At 44.6% G+C, this 24,460-nt stretch overlaps 1 protein-coding gene across 1 annotated transcript in view; it reads left to right on the top strand.

The window, feature by feature from the left end:
- Positions 1-24,460, top strand: part of MYO16 (myosin XVI) — a 532,176-nt gene that overhangs the window by 396,647 nt on the left and 111,069 nt on the right. The window contains 3 exon segments of the mRNA XM_021065905.1: positions 3,052-3,227; positions 5,458-5,538; positions 5,816-6,021. Coding sequence (XP_020921564.1) covers positions 3,052-3,227; positions 5,458-5,538; positions 5,816-6,021 — 463 coding nt within the window.

Below are 24,460 nucleotides of genomic sequence, written 5' to 3' on the forward strand. Positions count from 1 at the left end.
TTTCCCAGTTATGAGAATACCATGTTGCACTGTTTGTCTGTGCTTAAGACACTGTTTATTGTGTCTTTTGAAATAATTTCAAACTTAAAGAAAAGTGACAAAATTAATGCAAAGAACTCCCATATGCCCTTTTCCCAAATTGCCTTTTTCACTTCCTTTCTCCTTTTCTCGTTTCCTCTCTCCTTCCTTCCATCTGTGTGTGTGTGTACACATACGTTCTCTGAACCGCTTGAGAGCTGCCGAATGTGTCTCTGTGTCTCAATACCTTGGTACATATCCTGAGACCAAGGAAATGATTTTGCCCCAGTGCGTTCTTTAACGCTGATGTGCTAACCAGTATCTAATTCCGAGTTCATGTAACCCTTTACCAGTGATCCCCCAATGTCTTTCATAATGACGTTCCCCCCAGTTAAGGATCACTTGCCAGGTTTAGTTGCCGTTTCTCGGAAATCTCATTTACTCTGGGAATCCCCTCAGCTTTTCTTTTTCTTCATAATGCAAACAGTTTTTAAAAGCTAAAGGCCAGTTTTTGAAGACTACCCCTCCGTCTGGGCTTGTGTGCTGCCTCCTCACATTGGGACCAGTTTCCACCTTCTTGGCAGGAGCCCCACCGAGGTGATGACGTGTTCCCAGCACATTGTGTTCCGAGGCTCTCGGTGACCATTTAAAGCTCAGTGGTGACCTTCACCTTGGTTGCTTCGTCCTTCAGACTTCTTGGATCTCAAGTCACAGTTTTCTCTTTGAAAGTGCTAAGTCATTTGTAGGGAGGTACCTGAGACAGTATAATTACTCTCTTCCAGCGAGCTTTTTCGCCTGTTCCTTTTGCATCCATTCATGGTCCTTGCCTAAATCAATCCCTTCTCTTTTGGTTGCAGAATCATAATTTTCTAACCCATCTTTCCACTGTAAGAACCCCCTTTCTGACTCATTCATCTACTCATTCGTTATCAGCATGGACTCATGGATTCTTAATTTATTTAAGGAATCGTGATCCATTACTGTCCTTATTTTGATGCTAAACTTGCCCAAGTCTTTGATGCTAGTTCCTATGTCCAGTTGACAGGGTCTCTGGTCTCTTTAGCACTTTTGCATCCTGGCCTTCTGCATGTCCAGGATCATCTGCTTTGCCTCAAATCTAGAGTTAGCCACTTATCCAAAAAGCCTCAACTAATTTTGGAGGAGAATGGTATTAGGAACCACTAAGAAAGTGAGGCAGGGTGAGCTCATTGCTAGTGGGTGTTGCTGCTTTCAGATCCTTTCAGAAGGAAAAAGCTTAAGATTTAAGCATAGAATATATATATGTGTGTGTGTGTGTATATAAAATAACTTCTTAGTATATGTATAATATATAGCTGTGTGTTAAAATCACGAGTTTACGATGACACCTGTCATTTCAACCTGACGCTACAGGGTACTTTTTGCCTTTTGCTGCAATTCATAATTGTTCTTCTCTTCTCTGACCCTTCTCCTGGCTCCCCGTTTGTTTATTCAGGTAGTGACTTTTCACTGAATGCACTGCTAATAAATATATTGGTTGGACAAGCAAAGTAATCTGTGTGGAAGATACAGAAACGAAACCACTTTGCTACTAAGCATTGCTGACGGTCTGATGGACTGAGACTAATCCTAAATGATTTATTCCACATCTTAATCTTGTAGGAATCCACAGAGTAGGTACTCTCATGGTTATTTTATAGAGAAGGAAGTGAAGGCTTAAAAGCTGGTTACATGCAGCGTGTATATGTTAATCTCATCCCCCTAATTGTCTGTATGTATAAACTAGATAACTAACAAGGACCTACTATATAGCACAGGGAAGTCTACTCAATAGTCTGTAATAACCTATATGGGAAAAAAGAAGGGCTCTGTGTGTATATATATATATAATTGATTCACTTTGCTGTACACCTGAAAGTGACTTAACATTGTAAGTCAACTATGCTCCAAAAATAAAAAAAAAATTTAAAACTGTCCATGTACAGATAACAGTAGTACAAGAAACATGTCCTTAATGGCTGCAGTCATGGTTTTCACTTTGCTCTTCAAATTTCTAACCAAAGATCCATTCATTCAGGCACCCATTTGTCCCTGAGGTATCAAGAAAGGTATACAGATCCGGAATTCCCAGAGTTTTATAACCTAGCATCCATCTACAAAACAGAAACAGACTCACAGACATGGAGAACAGACTCGTGGTTGCTAAGGGGGAGCGGGGAGAAAGCGGGGCGGACGGGGAGTTTGGGGTCGGTAGATGCAAGCTCTGACCTTTAGGATGGATAAGCACTGAGGTCCTGCTTACAGCACAGGGAACTCCATCCTGGTCTCTTGGGAGAGACCAGGATGGACGAGAACATGAGAAAAAGAATGTGTATCTGTATGTGTGACTGGGCCGCTATGTTGCACAGCAGAAATTGACACAACGCTGCAAATCAACTATACTCTAATCAAAATAAAGTAAAAAAAAAGACTCGAGTTCTCTCTTATGAAAAGTAATAATAACTATGATAATAAAATAATATCAGTAGCCATCTAAAAATGTATCCGCTTGCTTTCCACCTTTGCACCTTCAAAGGGTCAGGAAAAGAGGCCCCTCTCCCCGAATGACTGAGATAGTCAGATGAGGGAGGGGCACCCCCATATCTGCAGGCTGCCCTGAGATGGGTCCCTCTGCGAAATGTGTTCCTGGCAGCAGTTTTCCTGGAAGAGTTAGCTGCTGACAGGAACCGGAAGTCTTTAGGACTTGGTCAAGGCCCTGAGGCTCCTGGGGTCTGAGCAGGTCCAAGCTTGTTCCGACTGTTAGGGCAGCTGTAAGTGCAAAGGGCCCAGGGCTCCAGTGGGGGACAGGGGTTCGTGGGTTCTGGCCAAGGTCAAGGAAGGTCAGGGTCCATCACACAGTGTGATGCCCAGTAGGGAAACTAAGAGGTGTGAAGACTCCTAATTGGTCCCCACTCGGGAATGTTTCAGTGGTTAGACCTGGACCCGCATAAGCTTCATGCTCAGGTCCATTCGGATTTTCTCGCCACTTACAATGTTCACTTCTTTATTCCCCAGCGAGTGAAAATGTCGTGATCCAGCATCTGTTCCAGTCGAAACTGTCCCAGACAGGGTCCCTTGTCTGTTCCGCTCCTTCCTTGAAATTCAGAGGACGCAAATCTGCCGCACTCAGTCAAAAGATGACCAGTCCTTCAATTACAGGAGAAAACAGGAACTATCTAGAACTTAGCAAGGTGAGAGTTTTCATGATTCTCGCATGGTTGTCGTTAAGTTTGCTTAGCATATGTACCTCTCCTTCCAAAAAAAAAAAAGAAGAAGAAGCATGAACCTCAATGCCAATGGAGAGGAATTGATGTTTTAACTTTACAGAGTAAAGGAAAGACTGCTCACCTAGAGTCCAGCCCGCCCAGCCGGGACCTTAGTGGAAGGTGCAGTGGAGTGAAAATTTGACTAGTAATTTTATTGGTTGTCTGTGCAACATCCTATTTACGGCTCAGCTCTGTGACTGTCTTTTTGATGAATGGGAGGTAAGTTCAGGAGCAGTAGGTTTAGAGGGAATAAACTTAGCCACGTTATTCTGTGGACATTAATCACGTCAGAGGCTTTAGGTCTCTCAACAATAAATTGTAGTTTCTCATGCAGACATAGTGTATTTATCAGGTCCTGCGGTGCTTTCCCTGCGTGTTTGGTACATTTCTAATTGGTTTTCGCATCATACCAACTTTTTCATGTGTTTTTGTCGTACTGACAACCTGAAGATTCCAATGATTTATAAAATAGAATGAAAAATTCAGTGGGGTTGTTTCAAACTGAAATGGTTTAAGTTTATGAATTCACTGCCTGATTTTTAAACCCATTTGTTCTGCTTGCCTCTACAAAAACTCCAAAAAGACGAGAAATATAGTTTGGGAAGGTGTCCAGGATAATCCATTTTAGAAATTCGGTTGTTATAGCTGGCTGGAACGCATTTTAGCCTCCCAATTAAAATGAAAGCATAATTAAAATCAGCTTTATGACAGAGGAGCAGCAGAAGTGTGTATAGCATATTAAAATTGTGTGTGTACCTGTGTGTGTGTCTAGCCAGTAGACCCTAGAATTAAGGCTCCTTCGATGCGGCATACGGATCACCAAAATTCAGTCTCGTGGCGTATACACATGGCCATCTTTTACATAAAAAAGGACAAAGGGGTGTGCTTTGTAAGGAAGATCTCTGTTCCTGGGGGGCTTTGCCGAAACTTCTGACCCTTCCCTTCTCAGTCCTTCTGGAAATCAAGAGAAAGAAATCACTGCACACCTCTCAAGCGTAATTTTTAACCTTAATTATTAAACATCACCAGGCAGAGATGCCATTAGTCTTTGCCCTAAAGGACCGTGAAAGCGAGATGATTCACAGCGGGCCCTCCGCCCACGAAGGGGAATCGAGTGTTCAATTTCAGGGGCTGGAGATTTATTTATTCTGATGTTTCCTTAAGTGTCCCATTCCTCTCTTTGCTTCAGAGGAGCCTTCTACCCACCCTTCCACCGAGCGTCAGGCTTGGCTTTGTGTTTCTGGGGAACCGGTTGGTCTGAGACCAGCCGCTTCATCTGACATTCCCTCGTCAGTTACAATTGCGCCTTTCAGCTCGACAGTTCCGCTTAATGGAAGGAAATGAGCTATTGCAACGGCAGTGCCGTATTGACAAGAATGTTTTCTCAAATTTTTTCTTCTCTCCAGACCTTTTATTTTAAGATAAATGATTTTGGATCGATGGACATGCTGGTCTCTGTCTGTTTGATTTTGTGAAATGTAATCGTACATTAGTGGCTGAGGTTTCTCTTACCCCTGGTGGGATTTAATTAATTACCTTCTGCCTTTTATTTCTTCACCCACTGGCTTCAGCGCCACTGACTTCATTTAACTCCATTATCATTTCGTCTTTGCTACATATGATTTTTTTTTCTTTTAAGAGCTGTATATAATTACTTAACGAAGAAAACCATCTATTGTCATTTTTCACAGGCAAGTAATTTACTAACCCCTTTAGTAGTTTAAAAAAAAGAAAGAAGGAAGGAGGGAAATGAGTCAGAAACTGGTTTTGGTTAAACTTAGGGGGAAAAAAATGATTGTTGAAACATCAAATCTTTGTGACGTAAGATACTGTCCTTTTGCCCCTACGTTTCATGATAAGCACAGACAATTAATAAAATAATCAGGATGAGTTTATTGTACCACCATAGGTCTTGTTATTCTCAGATTCAAGCAGGTGCAGACTGGTGACAGCCATGGACCGGGTGGCTACAGTAATGGCCATTTCGCCTGCAGCTGCCCTTTTCCCAGCTGATGGTAACATTACAGAGAGTATCTGGCCCTGATTTTTAACTACACCGGCCTGTGAATTTATGGGGCTGGGAGGGCTCCTTTTTTTTCTTCTGCACTGGAATCTGGTAAAATAAATCTGCTCTTCCTTTTTTTTTTTGTTACAGTTATTAAAAAAGAAAGGCAAGTCTGCATTTCTTCAAAGACTTGAACGCGGAGGTCCGGCCACTGTAGCGTCGCAGCTCAGGGTTAGTGATGTTTTCAGATTTCAAAACCTTCCATTTTGATTATGTCAATGTAGAGGGTTCATGTAGAATTTTCCTCCCTTTTGGGCACTGAAGTATCTCCAAAAAGAGACCACACGTGCGCGTGCACACACACACGCACGCACACGCACGCAAAGTGAATGTGCATAATACATAAGAGGCATGGGTTGAGAAATAAAGATTCTCATCTCAGCATCGCTCTACAGTGTCAGCAGGTGGCTTCTTGGGAAAATCAGCTGTGTTTTCCTTCTCCCCTTAGAAAACGCTCACGGATATTACTGGGAAGCTCCAGAAGTGCACGCCACACTTTATTCATTGCATCAAGCCCAACACCTCGAAGCTGCCGGACGCCTTCGATACCTTTTACGTGTCTGCTCAGCTGCAGTACATCGGGGTCCTGGAGATGGTGAGGGTCACCCGGCACGGGTACCCCGTCCGCCTCTCCTTCTCAGACTTCCTGTCCAGGTAAGTTTTGCCCGGGGTCCACTCTTCCGAGTCACGTGTTCTCCTTCTCAGACTTCCTGTCCAGGTAAGTTTTGCTCGGGGTCCACTCTTCCGAGTCACGTGCTGGTGAACCCGTCGCCGCCTGGATCTTGCTTCCTTTTCTGGCATTTCTTTTATGGTTCATAGTCTTTAATCACGAGTCAACAAAATACTCCGGGAAACAATGGAATGCAAGGACAAAGCTTATGTAAAAAGTTACCAGGAGTTCCCGCTGTAGCACACCGGGTTAAGAATCCAGCTACAGCCGCTGGGCTCGCTGAAGAGGTGTGGGTTTCTTTCCCAGCCCAGGGCAGTGGGATAAAGGACCCTGCACTGAAAAAAAAGTTACTAAACTTTACTGCAGACGTTAGCTTGGAAACAATTTCTGTGTTCCCTAAATTTAGACTTCCTCGGATTTAAAGATTTGTGAAATGGTTGTGTGTGATATTTACATAAAACCAGGATTTAGTGTAAGGACTCGTAGGTGTGATTATTTTCTCCTTTATATTTATGAATTTTAGGTCAAGGATTAGCAAATAGCACTCATGGGCTAAATCCACTACCTTTTTTTTTTTTTTTTTAAGGTTTTGTGGAACACAGCCAGTGAAAATAACGAGAATGTCTGTTTTTAACCAAACAGTAAAATGGGGTGGGGAAAAGAAAACCAGAAAGTATTTGTCAATCTTTTTATATAAAAATCAGAAATATGAAACTAATATTGATATAAAATAATGTCAGTATTACATGTATACATCTATAGTTAAAAACTAACTTGACAACAGTAATATTAAGAAATCTGTTTAGCAAACAACTCACTCACCTAAAAAAAGAGATTTTAAGACTTTGGTTGAGCAGACGTCTATTTGAGCCACTAGTGTATGAAGAAGCTGTTAAATTCAGACACACCAAAATCAACCCAAAATGTAAAAATCACCAAGGTGGACCCAGAACAATGGGGATCACATTTAAACTAGGACTAAGATTCTGTGTACGATTTTTATAACATTTGTCTTTCTGCAAAACAGAAGTAGCACTTGTTCACTGTCTCTTTTGGCACATTTTAAAAGACGCAAATAAGAAAATAAACATGATACGAGCCTCTCATTCTAAAAGAGCCGCTCGACTACGCACAAGGCAGAGGATAAATCCACGCCATTTCAGGATCAAGTATGTGAAGAATGATTACGTTCAACCTGCAGAGTGTATATTATGAACGGGCAAGATACTTGGGCTTAAATGCGCGGAAGATGCTTATTAAGGAGCTAATAAGACACCGTCTCCTATTTACAGAGGAGACTGGCAGAGCTGGGCATGACACAGGGGTCATTAAGAATTAATCTGTGCTTGTGTGGGGCGGGTGGTGTCCCATCACTGCTTACTGTTCATGTAAGGCATGTGGTGGGCACCGCTCTGGGTCTGCCTCTTTCCATCCCCTGAGTGGAAACCCATTGAGAGTCTTCAGAATTGTTCAGCCTAGGAGTTTTCACCATGGCTCAGCTGGTCAAAACCCGCATAGTGTCCTTGAAGATGCAAGTTCAATCCCTGGCCTTGCTCCGTGGGTTAAGGATCCAGTGTTGCTGTGGCTGTGGTGCAGGCCGGCAGCTGGAGCTCTGATTTGACCTCTAGCCTGGGAACCTCCATATGCCACAGGGGAGGCCCTAAAAAGACAAAAAAAAAAAAAAAAAAAAGGAAAATTTTTTTGCCTTTGTTCTGTGTCTAGTTTGGCGTCTATACCTAGCTACCAGGACTCATCTCTATTAAGCTAGTCTTAGCAAAGATTATCTTCTAAAATTGCATGCCATTTTCCATTGATACGCACGTCCTGCTTTACTCTGACTCCCAGGCAGAGGTATCTCTTATTTAGTCACCATACCTGTGTACCGTGGGTGTTTCATCAGTGTGTCTGGAATAAAGCTGGCATTGGAAATTAACAGCTGTTCAATTTAAAGCGATGTTTCTGCATAGCAGAGATCAGAGCTATGCCGTCTTTGCTTCCAGAGTTGTGGGAATAAGAAATGATGCTTTCTGTTCAATCTTTGCATTTCTTTAACCAGCCCCTTCCTTAAAAGGAGATGAGATTTCAGTTTATCATCCTTCATTGTAATTGTGTATCGGTAGAAATGGAATTAGGAATTTATCTCAGTGCCAATCTGTCACCATCTCTCCAAATAAAGGATGCCAGTCTGGAATATTATCACAAAAACACTGCTCCGTAGAGCAATTATCAGCTTCTGTAGAACTTGAGTAAAACACAATCCACGTAGCGTCACATCAAAAAGTAACATATTTATTCAGAAAGCGCATCAGAACCTTGAAATTGCCCCAGGCCATCAGGCATCATTGTATAAACAAAGCCTAGAGGTGCAATTTATTAGAAGTTTGGGGTTGCCAAAATATCAGATAACAGTTCCCATGCAAAACACTTGTGTTCTATTCTTATCACTCTCCATATCCTGTTAGAAAAGAAAAAGCAGCCCAACAAATTACTTTCTTTAGTTTACCAAAAAAAAAAAAAAATATATATATATATATATATATAGTCACACAGACTGGACAAAGAAAAAGAGGTGCAGTTTTGAAATAAGCACCCGCTCACTTGAGCAGCGTTTATTGCCTTAAAATCCAACATGACGATTAGTGCGGCTAATGGACCCTTCTGTGGCATCTGCAGGTGGACATGACGCTGTTGCAAATTTGCTTCCTGGTCTCCTGGCTTTAATAACTGCCCATCATTCTGAGTCTTCCTAATCAAACCTGGAGAGCTGTGTTTGTCGAGAAATCCTATTTTGATTAAGTGAGAGGCATGCTGGTGGGATTTTTTTCCTCATAGCATCAATAGCGTCTGAGTGGTGCATGAAGATGCCAGGGCCTGTCTCCGTGGCAGGAGACCTCACGCGTTAGGGTGTGTGAGGAAGAAGGAAAGGAACGCTAGAGCTAAATGCTTAGGTGCAAATCCTGCGTGTAATTGGATGACCTGTTGCTGCGGGCTGCCATGGTCCCCCCTTAGAAACCCCATGCGGACGCTCTGACCCCCGGTGTACCTGTTCGGAGATGGCTTCTGTAAGGAGGTAGTGGAGGTTAAATGAGGTCATAAGGGTGGGGTCCCCTCCAGTGAGATTAGTGTCCTACTAAGAAAGTCACCGGAGACGAGTCCATCTTCTCTCTGCTGTCCGAGGACGCAGTGGGAAGGCGGCAGCAGACTTCTGATGCTGAAGTCACCAGGCCTGTGGTATTTCGTTATGGTGGCCTGAGCTGGCTGAGACCCTTTGTTTTGTAGGTATGTGTTCCCACAGTGTCAGTAGGCGGCACAACTGGACAGGTTTGGTTGGGATGTTTTTAGTACGTTGTGCTGTTGCCGCTCTGAAGCTAACGGGAGGGACTCTGGTTTGCACGCACGTATCATGCGATTTGAACAACTCCGTAGCTTTATGCATGCAATCAAATCCTATCTCTTTGTCCGTTTACTCGATGGCATTTAATTGATGTTTAAGATTCACTCAGGCATCCTCTGTTGAACACTCATTTATAAACGTCCTAATTGGCTCGGGTCTCTTCTCTAAGCTTCTCTCAGGCCCTATGTACCACACGCTTGTTTGCCCACTGGAAATATCCGTTTATGTGCCCGCCTCAAGTACGAGGCCAGAGGTTAGCCAACTACAGCCCCAGGTGAAATCTGGCCTGTCACCTGCTTTCATATGACCTGAGAGCCAAGGATGTCACCCCCATTTTTCAACTCTTCCATTTTAGGTAGTTATACACATACCTACATAATATCCTCAATTTGCAGACAACGCTGAAATATTTACTCTCTGGCCCTTTACGTTAAAAAAAAAAAAAAGCTACCCCTGCCCCAGATTGTAGGCTCCTTGGAAGGGGTCGGGGTGTTACTTTGCCCCTGGAGTCTAGCAGACTGTTGACCGCTCACCCAGGCCTGGGTCCACAGTCTGTGAAACCGAAGCCCTCTCAGCGGCTTTCTCTAGCGTTGGCTGGGTTCCTCAGGGTGTGAGAATTTTGTCAGAGACAAACTCTCACCCATCGTCCTGTAGCACGTAAAACCGTTGGGTCAGGGGCTTGGAGAAACATCCGGGATTTCCTTCGCTTCCACCTTGTGTGGGACTGTGTTGAGAAGTCGCACACACATCGGCGCTCGAATCAGCCCGGACTTGGGTCTCTTTTCCACGACACACCCCGGGGTCAAAGCCTAGCCTAGATCTAGGACACCCCCTTTCGGTGTCTGTGGAGAAGAGACAGGGCGGAGCGGCTGTTACGACTGGCGCTGAGATGCGCTGTCTGTCGCTCTTACATTCCGTGGGTTCAAGGCGGTCTCGTGGCGCAGGTCAGCATCAGTTGGGTGGAAAGGTGTCAGGACCCATAACGAAGCGTCACGGGCTGGTGCCACGGCTTAGTTCGCCGTGGCCGTGGATCAAATCACCCCAAAATGTCATGGCCTGAAACGGCGAATTAATGTTTCTCCCAGTTCTGTGGGTGACCTGGGCTCGGCGGGGCAATTCTTGCTCGGGTGTGGCAGCCACGCAGGAGAAGAGCTTGGTGTTAGCTGGGCTGGACCTATAGGGTGTGGTTTCCTGGTCTGTATTGTCTGGCGCCTGGATGGTGGCCCCCGTGGCCCTCGGTCCAGCAGAAGAGTCTGGGCTGCTTGCCTGGCGGCTCCTGGTTTCCAAGAAAGGAAACGTGCCGTTGTCTTAAAAGCTGGGCCTGGAACGAGCACAGCCTCCTGTCCCCTGCATTTTATGGGTCAAAGGAGTTGCAGACCAGCTGCGACCTTCTCGTGGGGAAGCAAGCCACTGCGAGCAGCCAGCTTTGGGACAAGCTACCACTCCTCTCCAAGGGGGACATGCACGTGATTGGGGACAGTGAAAACATGTCCACAGGTCACACCTGTACTTCTGAATCGCTATTATTTCATCTCTCGCCAGTGTGCGTGTGTGAGTTCTGTGTGTTGAAGGAGGTAATATACCAGCATGTGGATTTCTCCCCCGCATCGTAGATTCCCCCGCGTTGTAGGCCTGAGGGAGGGAATAACCCAAGGCAGTGGTTTGGAGGCGTCTTTAAAGGGACGGTGCCTGCCACCTTGGCAGCTGGTACTTGTTTGTACCATTGTTTTCAAAGCTTTCTTTAATGCCCTGTATGCTTGGGACATTCTAATTAACGTGGCTCTTCAATAGCCAACCAAGGCTGTGCCACACGTATCTCTCCTCTGCTCAGCCTGCCAACCTATAAATGCTGGTCCTCCCCAGATTCGAAAGGGGCATCTTTTATTTACCTTTTTTTTATGGCCTCACCTGCAGTATATGGAAATTCCCGAGCTAAGAGTTGAACTAGCCCTGCAGCTGCCGGCCTACGCCACAGCCACAGCAACGCCAGATCCTTAACCCACTGAGTGAGGCCAGGGATGGAACCCACATCCTTGTGGATACTAGTCAGGTTCGTAACCCACTGAACCACAACGGGAACTCCAGAAGGGACGTCTTCTGAAGTCTAGGTGCGGATCCTGGCAGCAGGCTCGGAAGGGCCAGGCACATCATTGGCCTAAGGACTTGTTTGTGGTTGGCAAGGGGGGGGGGGGGAGTGTCACCACAGGGAGAGCTTGACCCTTTAATGCAGGGCCCTTATTTAGAAACGACAGAAGGGCTTGTCCAGTGAAAGCCCGACAGGCACTTTTGTTGTGCTTGGTGAGGTGAGGGCGCGCAATCTGTGTTTCGAGGCTCCTACTGCCCGGTGTCCCTCGTAGAACAGTCTGAGTCATCGGGCTTGTTTGAAGGACACCGTTGGTGCTGAAGGTCAAGCTGCGAAAGGACACAGCCAGGGCATAAAATTGGGTGCGGGGGAGGGATGCAAGAAGACTCGCTTTGGCTGCTTGGAGTCAGTCCATGGGCAGCAGTTGCCCAGAGGAGCCGAATCACCAGCTGCAGACCTGGGCTGCAATCCTCTGATGTTTTTCTTGTCGCCCAGAGGGGATGCCAGTCACCGTCAATACCTCTTTAATAAAAATGTGAATTAATAAGTGCAGGAGCTATGAAATAGTCGAAAGGCTTTAACTGGCAAAGGGTCCATTTTCTTCAGGGTAATTTTGTCCAGTCTATACCTATTCTCCTGGTAAAACCACTTGGCAGGGCTGGCGGATTGTCTAAGGTTTAATGAAATCGGGGAGGAAAGAGGGCCTGTTACCTTTCAACGAAATATAAACTAGGAAAGAGAAGCGTAAGGAGTAGATTCTAGAAGTCATTTCAGTTTAAACATAATTAAGCATATCTTGATTGGGAATTTGCTATACTGCTGAATGATTATGAATCATAAATTCCCCCATAATCTACTCTAGGGATGGGCAAACTTTTTCTATAACAGGCCAATAGTGAATAGTATTGCAGGCCCACAGGCCATAAGGTCGCTGACATAACAACAAAAATAAACTCTGCCTCTGCCTGGTGGCAGAAAGTAGCCCCAGACCGTCTGTAAGTGGGCGGGTGAGGCAGAGTTTCCGAAAACGTTGTCGGCGTAAACACAGGGAACCCTTTATCTCATCCCATCCGTCGTCCTTCTGATAGAGATGGGGGGAGTTTTTCCATAGAAAAAGGGACAGATGACGAAAGAGGACTTTGATGTTCGCTTCCGTACACGCATCATCTGGCTCTGATTCTAATTTCAAGTCTGATAAGCTCGAGGACCTCCCATGATGACATCCGTTCACCGTTCACTCACTCACTCACTCATTCATTCACATTCATTTCTTCACTTTTGCATCATTTGCTTTATTTATAGGATGGAGCCTTTTACTGATCCACGACCCCCTTAAGCCTTGGGAAGTCCCTGCCGGAATGCACCTGGGTGAGGCTGCATTCCCGCTGTGGTCAGTCTGGAAATCTCCACTGTCTACTCATTTTCCCATTGCTCATGAGCACCTTTTTAGGTGACGTCTCTCATTGCCCAGCTGGCCCTCCGATTTCAGGTGGTCTTGGAGACTGTTCATTGGTATTGACCAAGCATGGGCTCTTTTACAAGCATCATCTCCCTGCATCCTCACGGCATCCCCACAAATTGTATTATCAGGAGCACACTTGCTCTATGGTTGAGAAAACTGAGGTTCCCGGGAGCTCGGTGCCGGGCCAAAGCCTCACACCACGCCCTGGGGGTGTTTGTACCCGCGCCGCTTTAGAGACATGTGTGATGTGGGCCCGTTCCAAGCAGGGGCTCTTTCTACTCTCACCCGTGGGATGTGCAGTCTGTCTACACTTGATGGCCCTTGCCATCCACAGGCCGGAGCACAGAGATGCCAGCACAGCACGGTGGCATCGATGGGGCAAAGAAACCCCTGGAGATTTCTAACACTCAGCGCTGGGCCCTTCTGTCTTGTTATTTTTGCTGTGTTTCCTGAAAAACAGTCCAGCTGATTTGTTGAGTTTCATGGGCTGAAGTGAGTCCCATCCTCGCCAGCGATCTTGCAAATCCGGGAAATGGTGACCCTGCCCCGCGGTTGGTGATGGAGGTGGGTGGATCAGTCGTGACCTCTGAAAAGTTGGCTCAACGGAGTGAGAAACATGATCCTTGCAAAATGGAGAATCACATGTTTCCATTTAAAATAACATTGGAGAAGTTCCCGTTGTGGCTCAGCGGTAACAAACCTGACTAGTATCCATGAGGATGCAGATTCAGTCCCTGGCCTCACTCAGTGGGTTAAGGACCTGGCATTGCCATTGCTGTGGTGTAGTTTGCAGACACGGCTTAGATCTGGTGTGGCTGTGGCTGTGATGTACACCAGCAGCTACAGCTCCGATTCAACCCCTGGGAACTTCCGTATGCTGTGCGTGAGGCCCTAAAAAGATAAAAAAATAAAAAATAAAATAAAATAATATTGGAATTCCTGCTGTGGCACAGTGGATTAAGAACCCGACTGTGGGAGTTCCCATCGTGGCTCAGTGGTTAATGAATCCGACTAGGAACCATGAAGTTTCAGGTTCGATCCCTGGCCTTGCTCAGTGGGTTAGGGATCTGGCATTGCTGTGAGCCGTGGTGTAGGTTGCAGATGAGGCTTGGATCCACATTGCTGTGGCTGTGGTGTAGGCTGGTGGCTACAGCTCCAATTAGACCCCTAGCCTGGGAACCTCCATATGCCGCAGGTGCAGCCCTAGAAAAGACCAAAAAAATAAAAAATCAAAAGAACCCGACTGTGGCAGTTCGGGTCTCTGCGGAGGCGCAGGTTCAATCCTCGGCCCAGTGCAGTGGGTTAAAGGACCCAGTGTTGCTGCAGCTGAAGCTCAGATTCAGTCCCTGGTTCTGGGAACTTCTATATGCCATGGGCGTGGCCATAAAAATAATAATATTAAAAATGAAATCAAAGAGTCTTTCGTAACTTTCTAACAACCTTGGAAATGATACCCAAAACTGACCAGTCTAAATGATCGAAAACAAATAAGTAATTCCACTTAGGTGAGCGTGCAATGTGAAATAAATGAGAACAGAGAGATTTTTGTTTTTCCAGAAAATAGACAAGAAGCTATTTTCAGCATGAACTCAACATTTTGGCAGTTGTATTTTATTTTATACAATTTTGGGAATACATTAAAAATTCAATCCCATATTTCTGAATCTTATTATTTATTACACGATTTATCTGGGCTTCTGCACTTCCATCCATGGATGCAGTTTTATGTTTTTAATTATAAGTCATGTCAGCTAAAACATAATCCTAAAATGACCTTGCTTACAGGGCCAAAGCAGTTTTAAATATTACCTATAATTTTCATGTTTCATTATTTATCAATCATTTAAATCTGCTTTTGGACCACAGTGGTTGCTTTGCTTGTTTGTTGATTGTTGTTTTGTTTCTTTCAGGGCCGCCCCCAAGGCACATGGAAGCTCCCAGGCTGGGGGTCGAATCAGAACTGCAGCTGGCGGCCTCCATCACAGCCACAGCCGCACCAGATCTCAGCTACATCTGCAGCCTACAGCAGAGCTCCTGGCAATGCTGGATCCTTAACCCACGGAGGGAGGCCAGGGATCTCATGCGCGTCCTCGTGGTTACCCATCAGGTTCGTTACGGCTGAGCCACCGCGGGAACTCCGGCAAGAGCGGTATTTAATGTGGCTACTAGTGCACGATAGTTTTCACTCGTGATTTCTCAGTGGTCTTAATACGTCGAGAGTCTGCAGAGAAGCTCATCGGTAGGACCTTAGTGGGGCTTGATCCGTATTTTTTCCTTATCCGGTTCCTGGCCAGAGTGAGAAGAGGGAATGGTCAAGACCTCATCTTTCTGCACGTGACGTCCGGGTCGAAGGACGTTGCTCTGCGGAAGCGGCAGGAGGTCTGCGAACAGACCCCAGGTCCAGGCAGCATTTCCCCCGCCCCAGTTACCGACAGCTCGGGCTCAGGTAGACCTTCCCACAGGGATGCTGTTCGGGGAGGGCCTGGAGCTTGGACAAGAGAGGGAAACAGTGATTTCTTTTCAAGCGGTTCGATCTCAAGAAGCTGAAACCCCCTGTTTCTCCTCATCAAGTTACCCCTTCGAATCGTGAAGCGTTGGAGTGGCCCGCAGTGTCCCCCCACCTCCGTCTTTAGGGAACCGTCAGCAAAGAGGGATTGTCCATGGCTGAGCCTCTGCAGGGCTTTGTGCTCTGAACCAATGGACTCATTCCATAAACCTACAAATAACGGGGGGAAGGGGGACGGGGTGGCCCTGCTCCTGGGGGGGGCGCCTGAGCCTTTCAGAATATTCTTTCTCCCATCCTCAGAAGCAAGCACTGCTCCTTTGTGTATCTTTCTGGCACCCCGGAGAAGCACTGTAGATTTTGTACCCAAAGACTCTGAACTGCACCAACAATGCATTACTGTAATTGACTTCAAGGCCACTCCGTATCCAAGACTGTAAATGCATTTTATTTCCCATCCCAAACCCCGTCCTGACACGTTGTCCAACAGAGCCCATCAGGGAATCCTCAAGCAGAATAATGAAAATATTGAAACAAAAGAGCAACTCAAATAATAAAATCCCAATTGCCTAAATATCCCCAAATTTGACTCTAAATCTTCTTCCATTGTGAAGTCCCCAGTGAGAAATGAAAGCTCAACGATGAATATGTCTTGTAAATTAAAGGCCAGAGATATTCAGTTCCAAAGGAATTGAAATCCCAAATCTGATTATCTTGCCTTTCGGAATTCAATGTCCAGGATTCCATAGGCATAAGTCAAATGATTCATTCTTTCCTTTTTTCCTACTTGACTCACACTTAGCGGAAAACATTCCAGACATTTTGGTTGAGCTGGGGGTTACTCCAGGGTAACATTCTGAGCTGTTAGTCATTGTATTAATCTGTTTGGGCTATAGGAACGAAATACCGTAGTCTGGGCATGTGTTTTCTTCGACTCCTGGGGACTCTCAATCCAGGATCAGGCTGTCAGGGAGAGAGAGAGATGGAGGAGCCTCGCTGGTGTCTCTACATTAAGAACGAGTCCTGTGGAATTAGGGCCCCATCCCAATGAATTTATCTAACCTTAATTACCTCCTAAAGGCCCTACTAGCTTTGGGTAGGAGGCTTCAAAAATAGGAAATTGTTGTGGTGGGGGCACACAAACATTCGGTCCGGAGTCGTCACTTTAATGCTGGGACTCATTTAGACCTAACCTGCGGTTTATCCGGTGCTAAATCTTCATCAATGTCCTATGGACAGTCCGAAGAGTAAATACAAACAAAAGACTAGACACTAACTGGAGTTCCTGTCGTGGCTCCGCAGTAAAGAACCCGACTCGTATCCATGAGGACAAGGGTTTGATCCCTGGCCTCGCTCAGTGGGTTAAGGATCTGGCGTTGCCGTGAGCTTCGGTGTAGGTGACAGATGTAGCTGAGATCTGGTGTTACTGTGGCTGTGGTATAGACTGGCAGCTCCAGTTCTGATTCGACCCCTAGTCTGGGAACTTTGATATGCCTCGGGTGTGGCCCTTAAAAGACCAAAAACAAAAAAAGAAGAAAAAGAAAAAAAAGAAACGAATTAGGCACTAACATCATACACACCGAATTTAAAACTCTATCTCTGGCCTCTAAAGAGTATATTACATGCAGAATTATTCTAGAATCTTTTTTTTTTTTTTTTTTTTTTTTTTGCCGTGTTCACAGCATATGGAAGTTCCTGGGCCAGGGATTGAACCTGTGCCACAGCAGTGACAACGCCAGATCCCCAACTGCTAGGCCACCAGGGAACACCCAGAATCTAAGATTTTATGTTGCCCGTGACAAGGGTGATCACACAGTGTACTGACCAAACCAGGGCATGTTTCAGAGGAAAGTGGGAGGGGTTCCCGCTGCAGCTCAGTGGGTTCAGAACCCGACATAGTGTCCATGAGGATGCAGGTTTGATCCCTGGCCTCGCTCAGTGGGTTAAGGATCCCGGTGTGGCCACGAGCTGTGGTGTAGCTGTAGATGCGGCTCCGATCCGGCATTGTCGTGACTGTGGCGTAGACCAGCAGCTGCAGCTCCAATATGACCCTCGGCCTGGAAACTTCCACATGCCGCAGGTCGGCTGTAAAGAGAAAAGAAACAAGAGTGAAGCAGGATGGTATTAACACCTTTGATGAGAATGAAGGTATAAACAGGACTGTCCCTGGCGCACCAGGACAGTGGTGACCGGAGCTCTGTACCGTGCCCTTAACCTTCTTGCGAGTTTGATCCTGTTTTATTACCTGCGTCAGTCCCTGCCAAGGAAAACTGACTGGATGCACAGCATAGGCCACCGACCAGCATTTGTTATTTGTTGACTCTAAGACACGGATAATGTTTAAGTTTTCTGTAGTTGAGCTCTAAGTTGTGTGTCTAAGATGCAGTGCTCACGGGTAAGCTGTGCAAGGGGCCTCAGCGGTCCAACCTAGTCGTCATCTCGCCACCTTGCAATGTACCTTTTCATTCTGCCGATATTTCCATCTTCGGGTATCTCAACTTTAGTGGGAGAAAATGACCCTGGTCCTGACTTTGGCACATTTTAATAATAGTAAAATAAATAACAAATAATAAAAAAATAAGAAAATCAGATTTTTATACTTAGCAGAAATCCAATTTTGAAATAAAAGTAATTTGTTTTATTATTAGGAAATCCTTGCTTTTTTTCAATCTGTGGCTTTAAAAATAATTGGCGATGACATGGAGTTCCCTGGTGGCCCACCAGGTTAAGGATCCGACTTATCACTGCTGTGGTTCAGGTCCCTGCCGTGGTGCAGGTTTGATCCCAGGCCCCAGAACTTCCATATGCTGTAGGCGTGGCCAAAAAAATAAGGTGATGACAACGTATTTTTAAACTTTAATATTCTTACAGACATGTCTCCGTTTATGGCCAAAAAATCCCAACATATTTCTGTACATATTTCTCAGCTATTTTCTTCACAGCTGTCAAAACTGGGATAACTTATATTAGGAAGGAACTTTTAATATATTCAAAACAATGAAGTTTGCAGGAAAATGAATCATACAGAGTGACCTGAAAATTATCAATGCACGTGGGGAGGGCCTCAAGAAGAAAATACTTTAATAGGAATAAAGAGCCTTCTCCACAACTAACAGATGGCTGGAAGTGGGGCAGTGTGACTTTTTTTCCAACTCTGATTATCATGACAGTAAAAATCAGAGTCCCACTCAAGAACTAGAATACCAAATGTGGCATTCAGCAAAATGAGGGCCTCCATTTTTGGGAAGAAACTTCTATTAGACCTCTCCAAAGTGAAGACCTAGACATAATTGTGTGTTCATTAGATTTAATAAAGCAATGATTATTTAACAAGACAGTAAAACGAGAACGTTAGAGCTATGCATTTCCCACTGGAGATGACTTAGCCGTCGTTTCTGGGTTGACTTTTGTGGATCTATCAGGAAGAGGCTGACTGTGAGGAGCCATTCCATGGCCTCGTTAAAAATCTCCTGGTTTTGTCCCCGTGAAAGGTGTATTTGGGGCACAGGTGCAGATAGAGGAGAACTTACTTTCTTTGCTTAGTACACCCCGCTGTCAAGACCAGCATCGATTCTGGAATCACCTTCCCACGCTTGAGCGGAACAGCTCATCACTGCTTAATTAGGGATGTTGACACGCAGACTTCCAGTTCCTTACTGCCTTTTGATCATTACTCCAAATAAAGCACAGACATTCTGATAGCCGGCGTGCATTTCCCCCAAGGCCTAGCCCAGGGTCCTTGGTGGCAGCTGATTGGCAGCCTCATCTGGCAGCAGCTTTGCGTCCTAGGGGCGTTTCCTGTTTCACAGCCTCGCTGGCATCACTGTACATGTTGGATGCTCTTACTGAAGACACGCATGGTGCCCGCGCACTGGCAGTGGTTCATTTCTCCACGCCAGGCTGTAATGTAACCTTAGAAATGCCATGTCAGAGTTCCCGCTGTGGTGCAGCAGGATAAGGACCTGGCCTTGTCTCAGTGATGAGCATTTGATCCCTGTCCGGGCAGTGCAGTGGGCTAAAGCACCTGGCACTGCTGCAGCTGCAGTTCGGATTAGATCCCTCACCTGGGAACTTACTTAGGACACAAGTGTGGCCATCAAAAAAAAGAGAGAAAAGAAAAACACAGTGTCAGAAGCGCCTTTTTCCATTCCAGCTCTTTATTACAGGAATTGAAAAGATTCGGGATAAAGAAGGAGTTTGGTCCCCTACTCTATGGTAGAATCTTCTTAAAACCTTATCTAGGTGCAATCTTAGTGACATACACAAGTGTCCTGTTATAGGTTGTGTCCCCAGCACCTCACACAGGGCCTGGTGCAAGGCTAGTGGCTAATACTTATGTCATTGCTCCTAAAGTAATTAATAAAAAAGCATCCAAACCACCACTGGAAGTTTTGCAGGAAATCCTCGTGCTCCTTGTGTCTCCCTAATGTTTATAAATCCCATGTCATTAAACACACACACACACACACACCCCAAGCATTCGTCAGACCAAATTTTTTAAATCAGTGACCCCCAACCATGGGGGTCAGTAGACCCAATAAAGTTTTTTAAAAAAACTTAAGCATGGCGTTTTGGGGACCTAGCAGTAGATAAGGTTTGCAGATAAGATGAAAGATATCCAGGTAAATTTAAATCTCAGATAAACAACAAATGTTGAACCCATTTTTCTTTGCTTTTTTCTCCTAAGAGGAGATACTCCTCGGGTGTTTACTTTACACACAAACTAAATATCAGAAGAAGTAGGAACTTTAGTTTCTATTGTAGGCATCAGAACAGATTTTTCATTAAGCTTCTCTGAATTCTTTTTATGAATGTGAATTGATTTCTAGAAAATTTTTAACAGTTTTAATCAACTACGATTGGCAAGCAATAAACTGCACCTGTTTTTTTGATTTTAAAAAACCCACAAGTGTTGACATAAGCCTGCATCTCAGAACCATTTGACAAATCAAGATGGTGAGCGTTTGCCTGGGCCCCAGAGCCTCCTCGTGCCCTTTTGTGGTCTTGCCTTCTTATCTGTCCCTACTTTGTCCCCAAACAAGCGCTGATGCTTTTGTTTACTGTAAAGTAGTTTTACTTTCTAAAATATTTTACAAAGGGAATAATGCCACAGATCCTTAGATATTAAAAGTGTAATAAGGGAACACCACCAACCACTCCACAAAGATAAACTTGTCAATTTTGATGAAATAGAGCAATTCCTGAGAAAGTACAAATTACTAAAATCCAGCCTTCCATCTCTTCTCATGTGAAATGTGTATTGATGTGTCTATCAGATGCTGAAAATTGTTCTGCAGGTCGCGATGTTCATCTTTATTCAGTCTTTTCTCTGTGTTTCATTTTCAACAGTCTCTTTGGCGATGTCTTCAGGTTCACTCATCTTTTCTTCTGCAAGGTCTAATCTACTCTTCAGTCTACTCTTCTGAATCTTTTCCTTCAGTTACTACAGTTTTCATCTTTAGATGTTCAACTTGGATCTTTTAAAAATCCTTCATGTTTTTAGTATATTTACTCTTTATTTTAGTATTTATTAGTCTACTAATTCCGTTATCTGCCATCTCTAGGTCAATATTGATGGAGAAGTTTTTCTGTTACTATAAATCATATCACTCCCCTTCTTTGCATGCCTGGTAATTTTTTATTGGATCTCAGATATTATGGGTTCTATTTTTTCAGGTGGTATGTATTTTTGTATTTCTATGCATATCTTGGATTTGGTCAGGAAAAGTTTGTTGTTTAGAGGTTTGGTTTTGTGCTTTGTCAGGTAGAACCAAACCAATGCATAGTCTGGACCTAATTATTTCATGCTACTGATGCAAACAATTGAATGGTCTTCCTGGTGCCCCACGGATTGTGGAATTTTTCACTATGGCTGACAGAATAGCCTTCCTTCCTTTTTGGGGGGACTCTGGGGGGTGGTTCTTTTTCCATTTAGGTCATTCTTTCCCAAGACATGGGTGGTTTAGTCACTTGTACTTGATGATCAGTGTTCTGCTTGAGCTTGAGGGTGCTCTGAGCATCTCTGGAATCTTCTCTTGAGGCAGCTTTCTCTTCTCATGTTGTCTGCCTTGTGAACTCAAGCTGCCTTGGCCCTCATCTCCCATTGCCACTTCCTCAACTCAGGAAGATCTTCTGGCTTCACTCGGGGCTCCTCTGAGGGCCACAGCCTGGACCCTCCCATGACGTAAGCTGGGGCACTCTTGGAACCTAACTCATTTGTTTGTGTCTCTCAAGGATAACTGATCTTCCCTGTCTGGTGTTCTATGCCCTGAGAATCATTGTCTCACCTGTGTCCTCCAGTTTTCAGTTGTTTGAGGATGGAGAGTAAAACCAGTCCCCGTTCCTCCATCTTGAGTCAAAACAGAAACCTTAAGTTATTTTTTTAGACTGATTTCCTGCTAGATGGGTATTTTATCTATGACATTGTTCTAGGCTATCTTGTGCACACCCACAGTCTAGTCTGACATCAGAGAACTTCCTAAAATGAATGCTATTGTTTGAAAGCTTGTGTTTTTAAGAGGTAACTTTTGATAGTTTGGAGAATAGTTCTCTTTTCTCCTTTGATCTTCAAATTCTGTATACCAACTTTTCCTAAACAGACTTGTATCTCTGTATAAAAATTAACATAGAGCAGCTGGTATTTTATAAAATGATGATGCTAGACAAGAGTTTGGATAGGAAGTGGAGGCGAATACTATATTTGTTTGAATGTGCATGGGATTTTAATTAAGCTAAAATTAAGCACGTTAGAAATTGTCCAGGAAGCTGATGACTTTTTTCTTATTCTTAGGGAATTCATGGGTTGGAAGCTTCTATGACCAAAATGGCCAGAAATGCATATTTATGTGCAGTGCCCTGAATAGATGTATGAACATTCTGCCCCCAACCCTGCACCCAAAAAAATGCTTTGACTCAAGAAAACACCCCACCTGCTTTGCCCACAGAATTTTAAGAATTAGCAGGAAACTTCCCATTTTGTAACTGATGATCTACCCAAGCCCTAACCCAGGGAAACCCCAAGATAGAACAAAGCCCTTAAGGTATTTCAGAAATTAATAAGTAACAAGGAGAGAGGGATATGCTTCTTTTAAGACAGCTTTCTCTTATGTTTCTCCCAATGTTATCTCAGAAATCTTTACAACCATTACCTTCAAATATTGCTGTAACCAGTAATCAGCTATTTATCAGGTCAGTGATAAGGCTTAAAAATGAAAGATTTAAACATGTACCTCTGGCCTTTCCTATGTCCTGTTGCCATTCCATTTCAGTGGCCAGATAATACAGTAACATAGGTGGAATATACAATATGGAATTACTGACCTGCTTCAAAGAAACCAACCGAAAACTGATGAAGACAGGCTTGAAAGGTATGAGCTAGATATGTGAGGACTGCACATTCTTGCCTCAGGATTTTCCTGTTATTCATTCATTTAGTTTAAAAAATAAAGTCTTCATATGAAGCTGCAGATACATCATTCACTGAAGTATGTAGAATTAAGAAAAGTAGCAATGACACATGAATCCTAATAAAGCCCAATGTCATATGATGCCTGTACTTTATTTTCCTCTAAAGATAATTTTATTCCTTGCCCTAAATCTTACCCAAGCTTTCTCTAAAGACCTACAAGCTCGAATGCCCAAAGACATCTCTGTAAACATTCTTCATTGGGAGTTCCCGTTGTGGCACAATGGGATCAGAGGAGTCTCTGGAGCCCTGGGATGCAGGTTCAATCCCCACCCTGGCACAGTTGGTTAAGGATCTGGCATTGTTGCGACTGCAGCTTAGTCTGATTGCTGGCCCAGGAACTCCACATGCTGTGGGGCAGCCAAAAAAGGAAAAAAAAAAAAAAAGTCATTCATTAGAGTTAATATTGAGTGTCCACAAACTACCTGAGGCCGTGCAACGTGTTAAGGATACAAAGATGAGTAAGTCTTGCCTAGTCTGACATGTGTCCCAGGTAAGCTGTGGGGCGAGACACATGAGATGGTACCAGGGGTGTTGTCAGAGCCTAGCAGTGAAGCCCGATGCCCCACCACCAGAAGGACTTCCCTGAGGACTCCTGGCAGTGATGAGACATAAGCTCCCTGCAGGAGGTGATGGAGGAAACCCCTGACTTGGAGTGAGACCTTGGGATCTTATTTGAATAGAGGGAAGCAGGTGAGAAGCATCGTAAGTGCCCAGGGAGGATGATCTCACGGCAGTTGCATGGATGCATCCAAGAAAATGAGAGCAGAGAGGAAGGCAAGAACTGTGTATTTCAGGTACAAAACTTGGAATTTATCCTGTAGCTAATGGGCATTGAATGTTTAAAACAGTGTGATAAAGTGGTTTTAGTTCCCTTCAAGCTAGATCAGAGGTCAGCACACTATGGTCCACGGTCCACAGCCAGCTGGCAGCCTGTTGATTAGATGAGGTGTTACTGGCTCCCGTTACCCCTGTTTGTTATACGCTTTTACACGCTGCCTGCGGCTCCTGGAGGGCAAAACCCCTCTGGGTAAGAGCCGTTTCTTGTATCAGCAGCACCACCAACAGTGTAGGAGGTTCCCTCTTCTCCACACCCTCTCCAGCAGTTGTTGTTTGTAGACTTTTTGATGATGGCCCTTCTGACTGGTGTGAGGTGACACCTCCTTGTATTTTTGATTTGCATTTTTCTCTAATCATCAGTGATGTTGAACATCTTTTTGGTGTACTTTTTGGCCATCCGTCTATCTTCTATGGAGAAATGTCTGTTTAGATCTTCTGCCCATTTTGTAATTGGGTTGTTTGTTTTTTTGGTGTAAAGCTGTATGAGATGTTTGTGGATTTTCCAGATTAATCCCTTGTTGACCACTTCGCTTGCAAAGATTTTTTTTTTCCCGTTCTGTGGATTGTCTTTTCGTTTTGTTAATGGTTTCTTTTGCTGTGCAAAGGCTTTTAAGTTTAATTGAGTCCCATTTGGGTTTTTTTGTTTTGTTTTTCTTTTCATTACTCTAGGAGGTGG

This window comes from Sus scrofa, chromosome 11 (genome assembly GCF_000003025.6).
Source record: "Sus scrofa isolate TJ Tabasco breed Duroc chromosome 11, Sscrofa11.1, whole genome shotgun sequence".
Taxonomy (NCBI): domain Eukaryota; kingdom Metazoa; phylum Chordata; class Mammalia; order Artiodactyla; family Suidae; genus Sus; species Sus scrofa.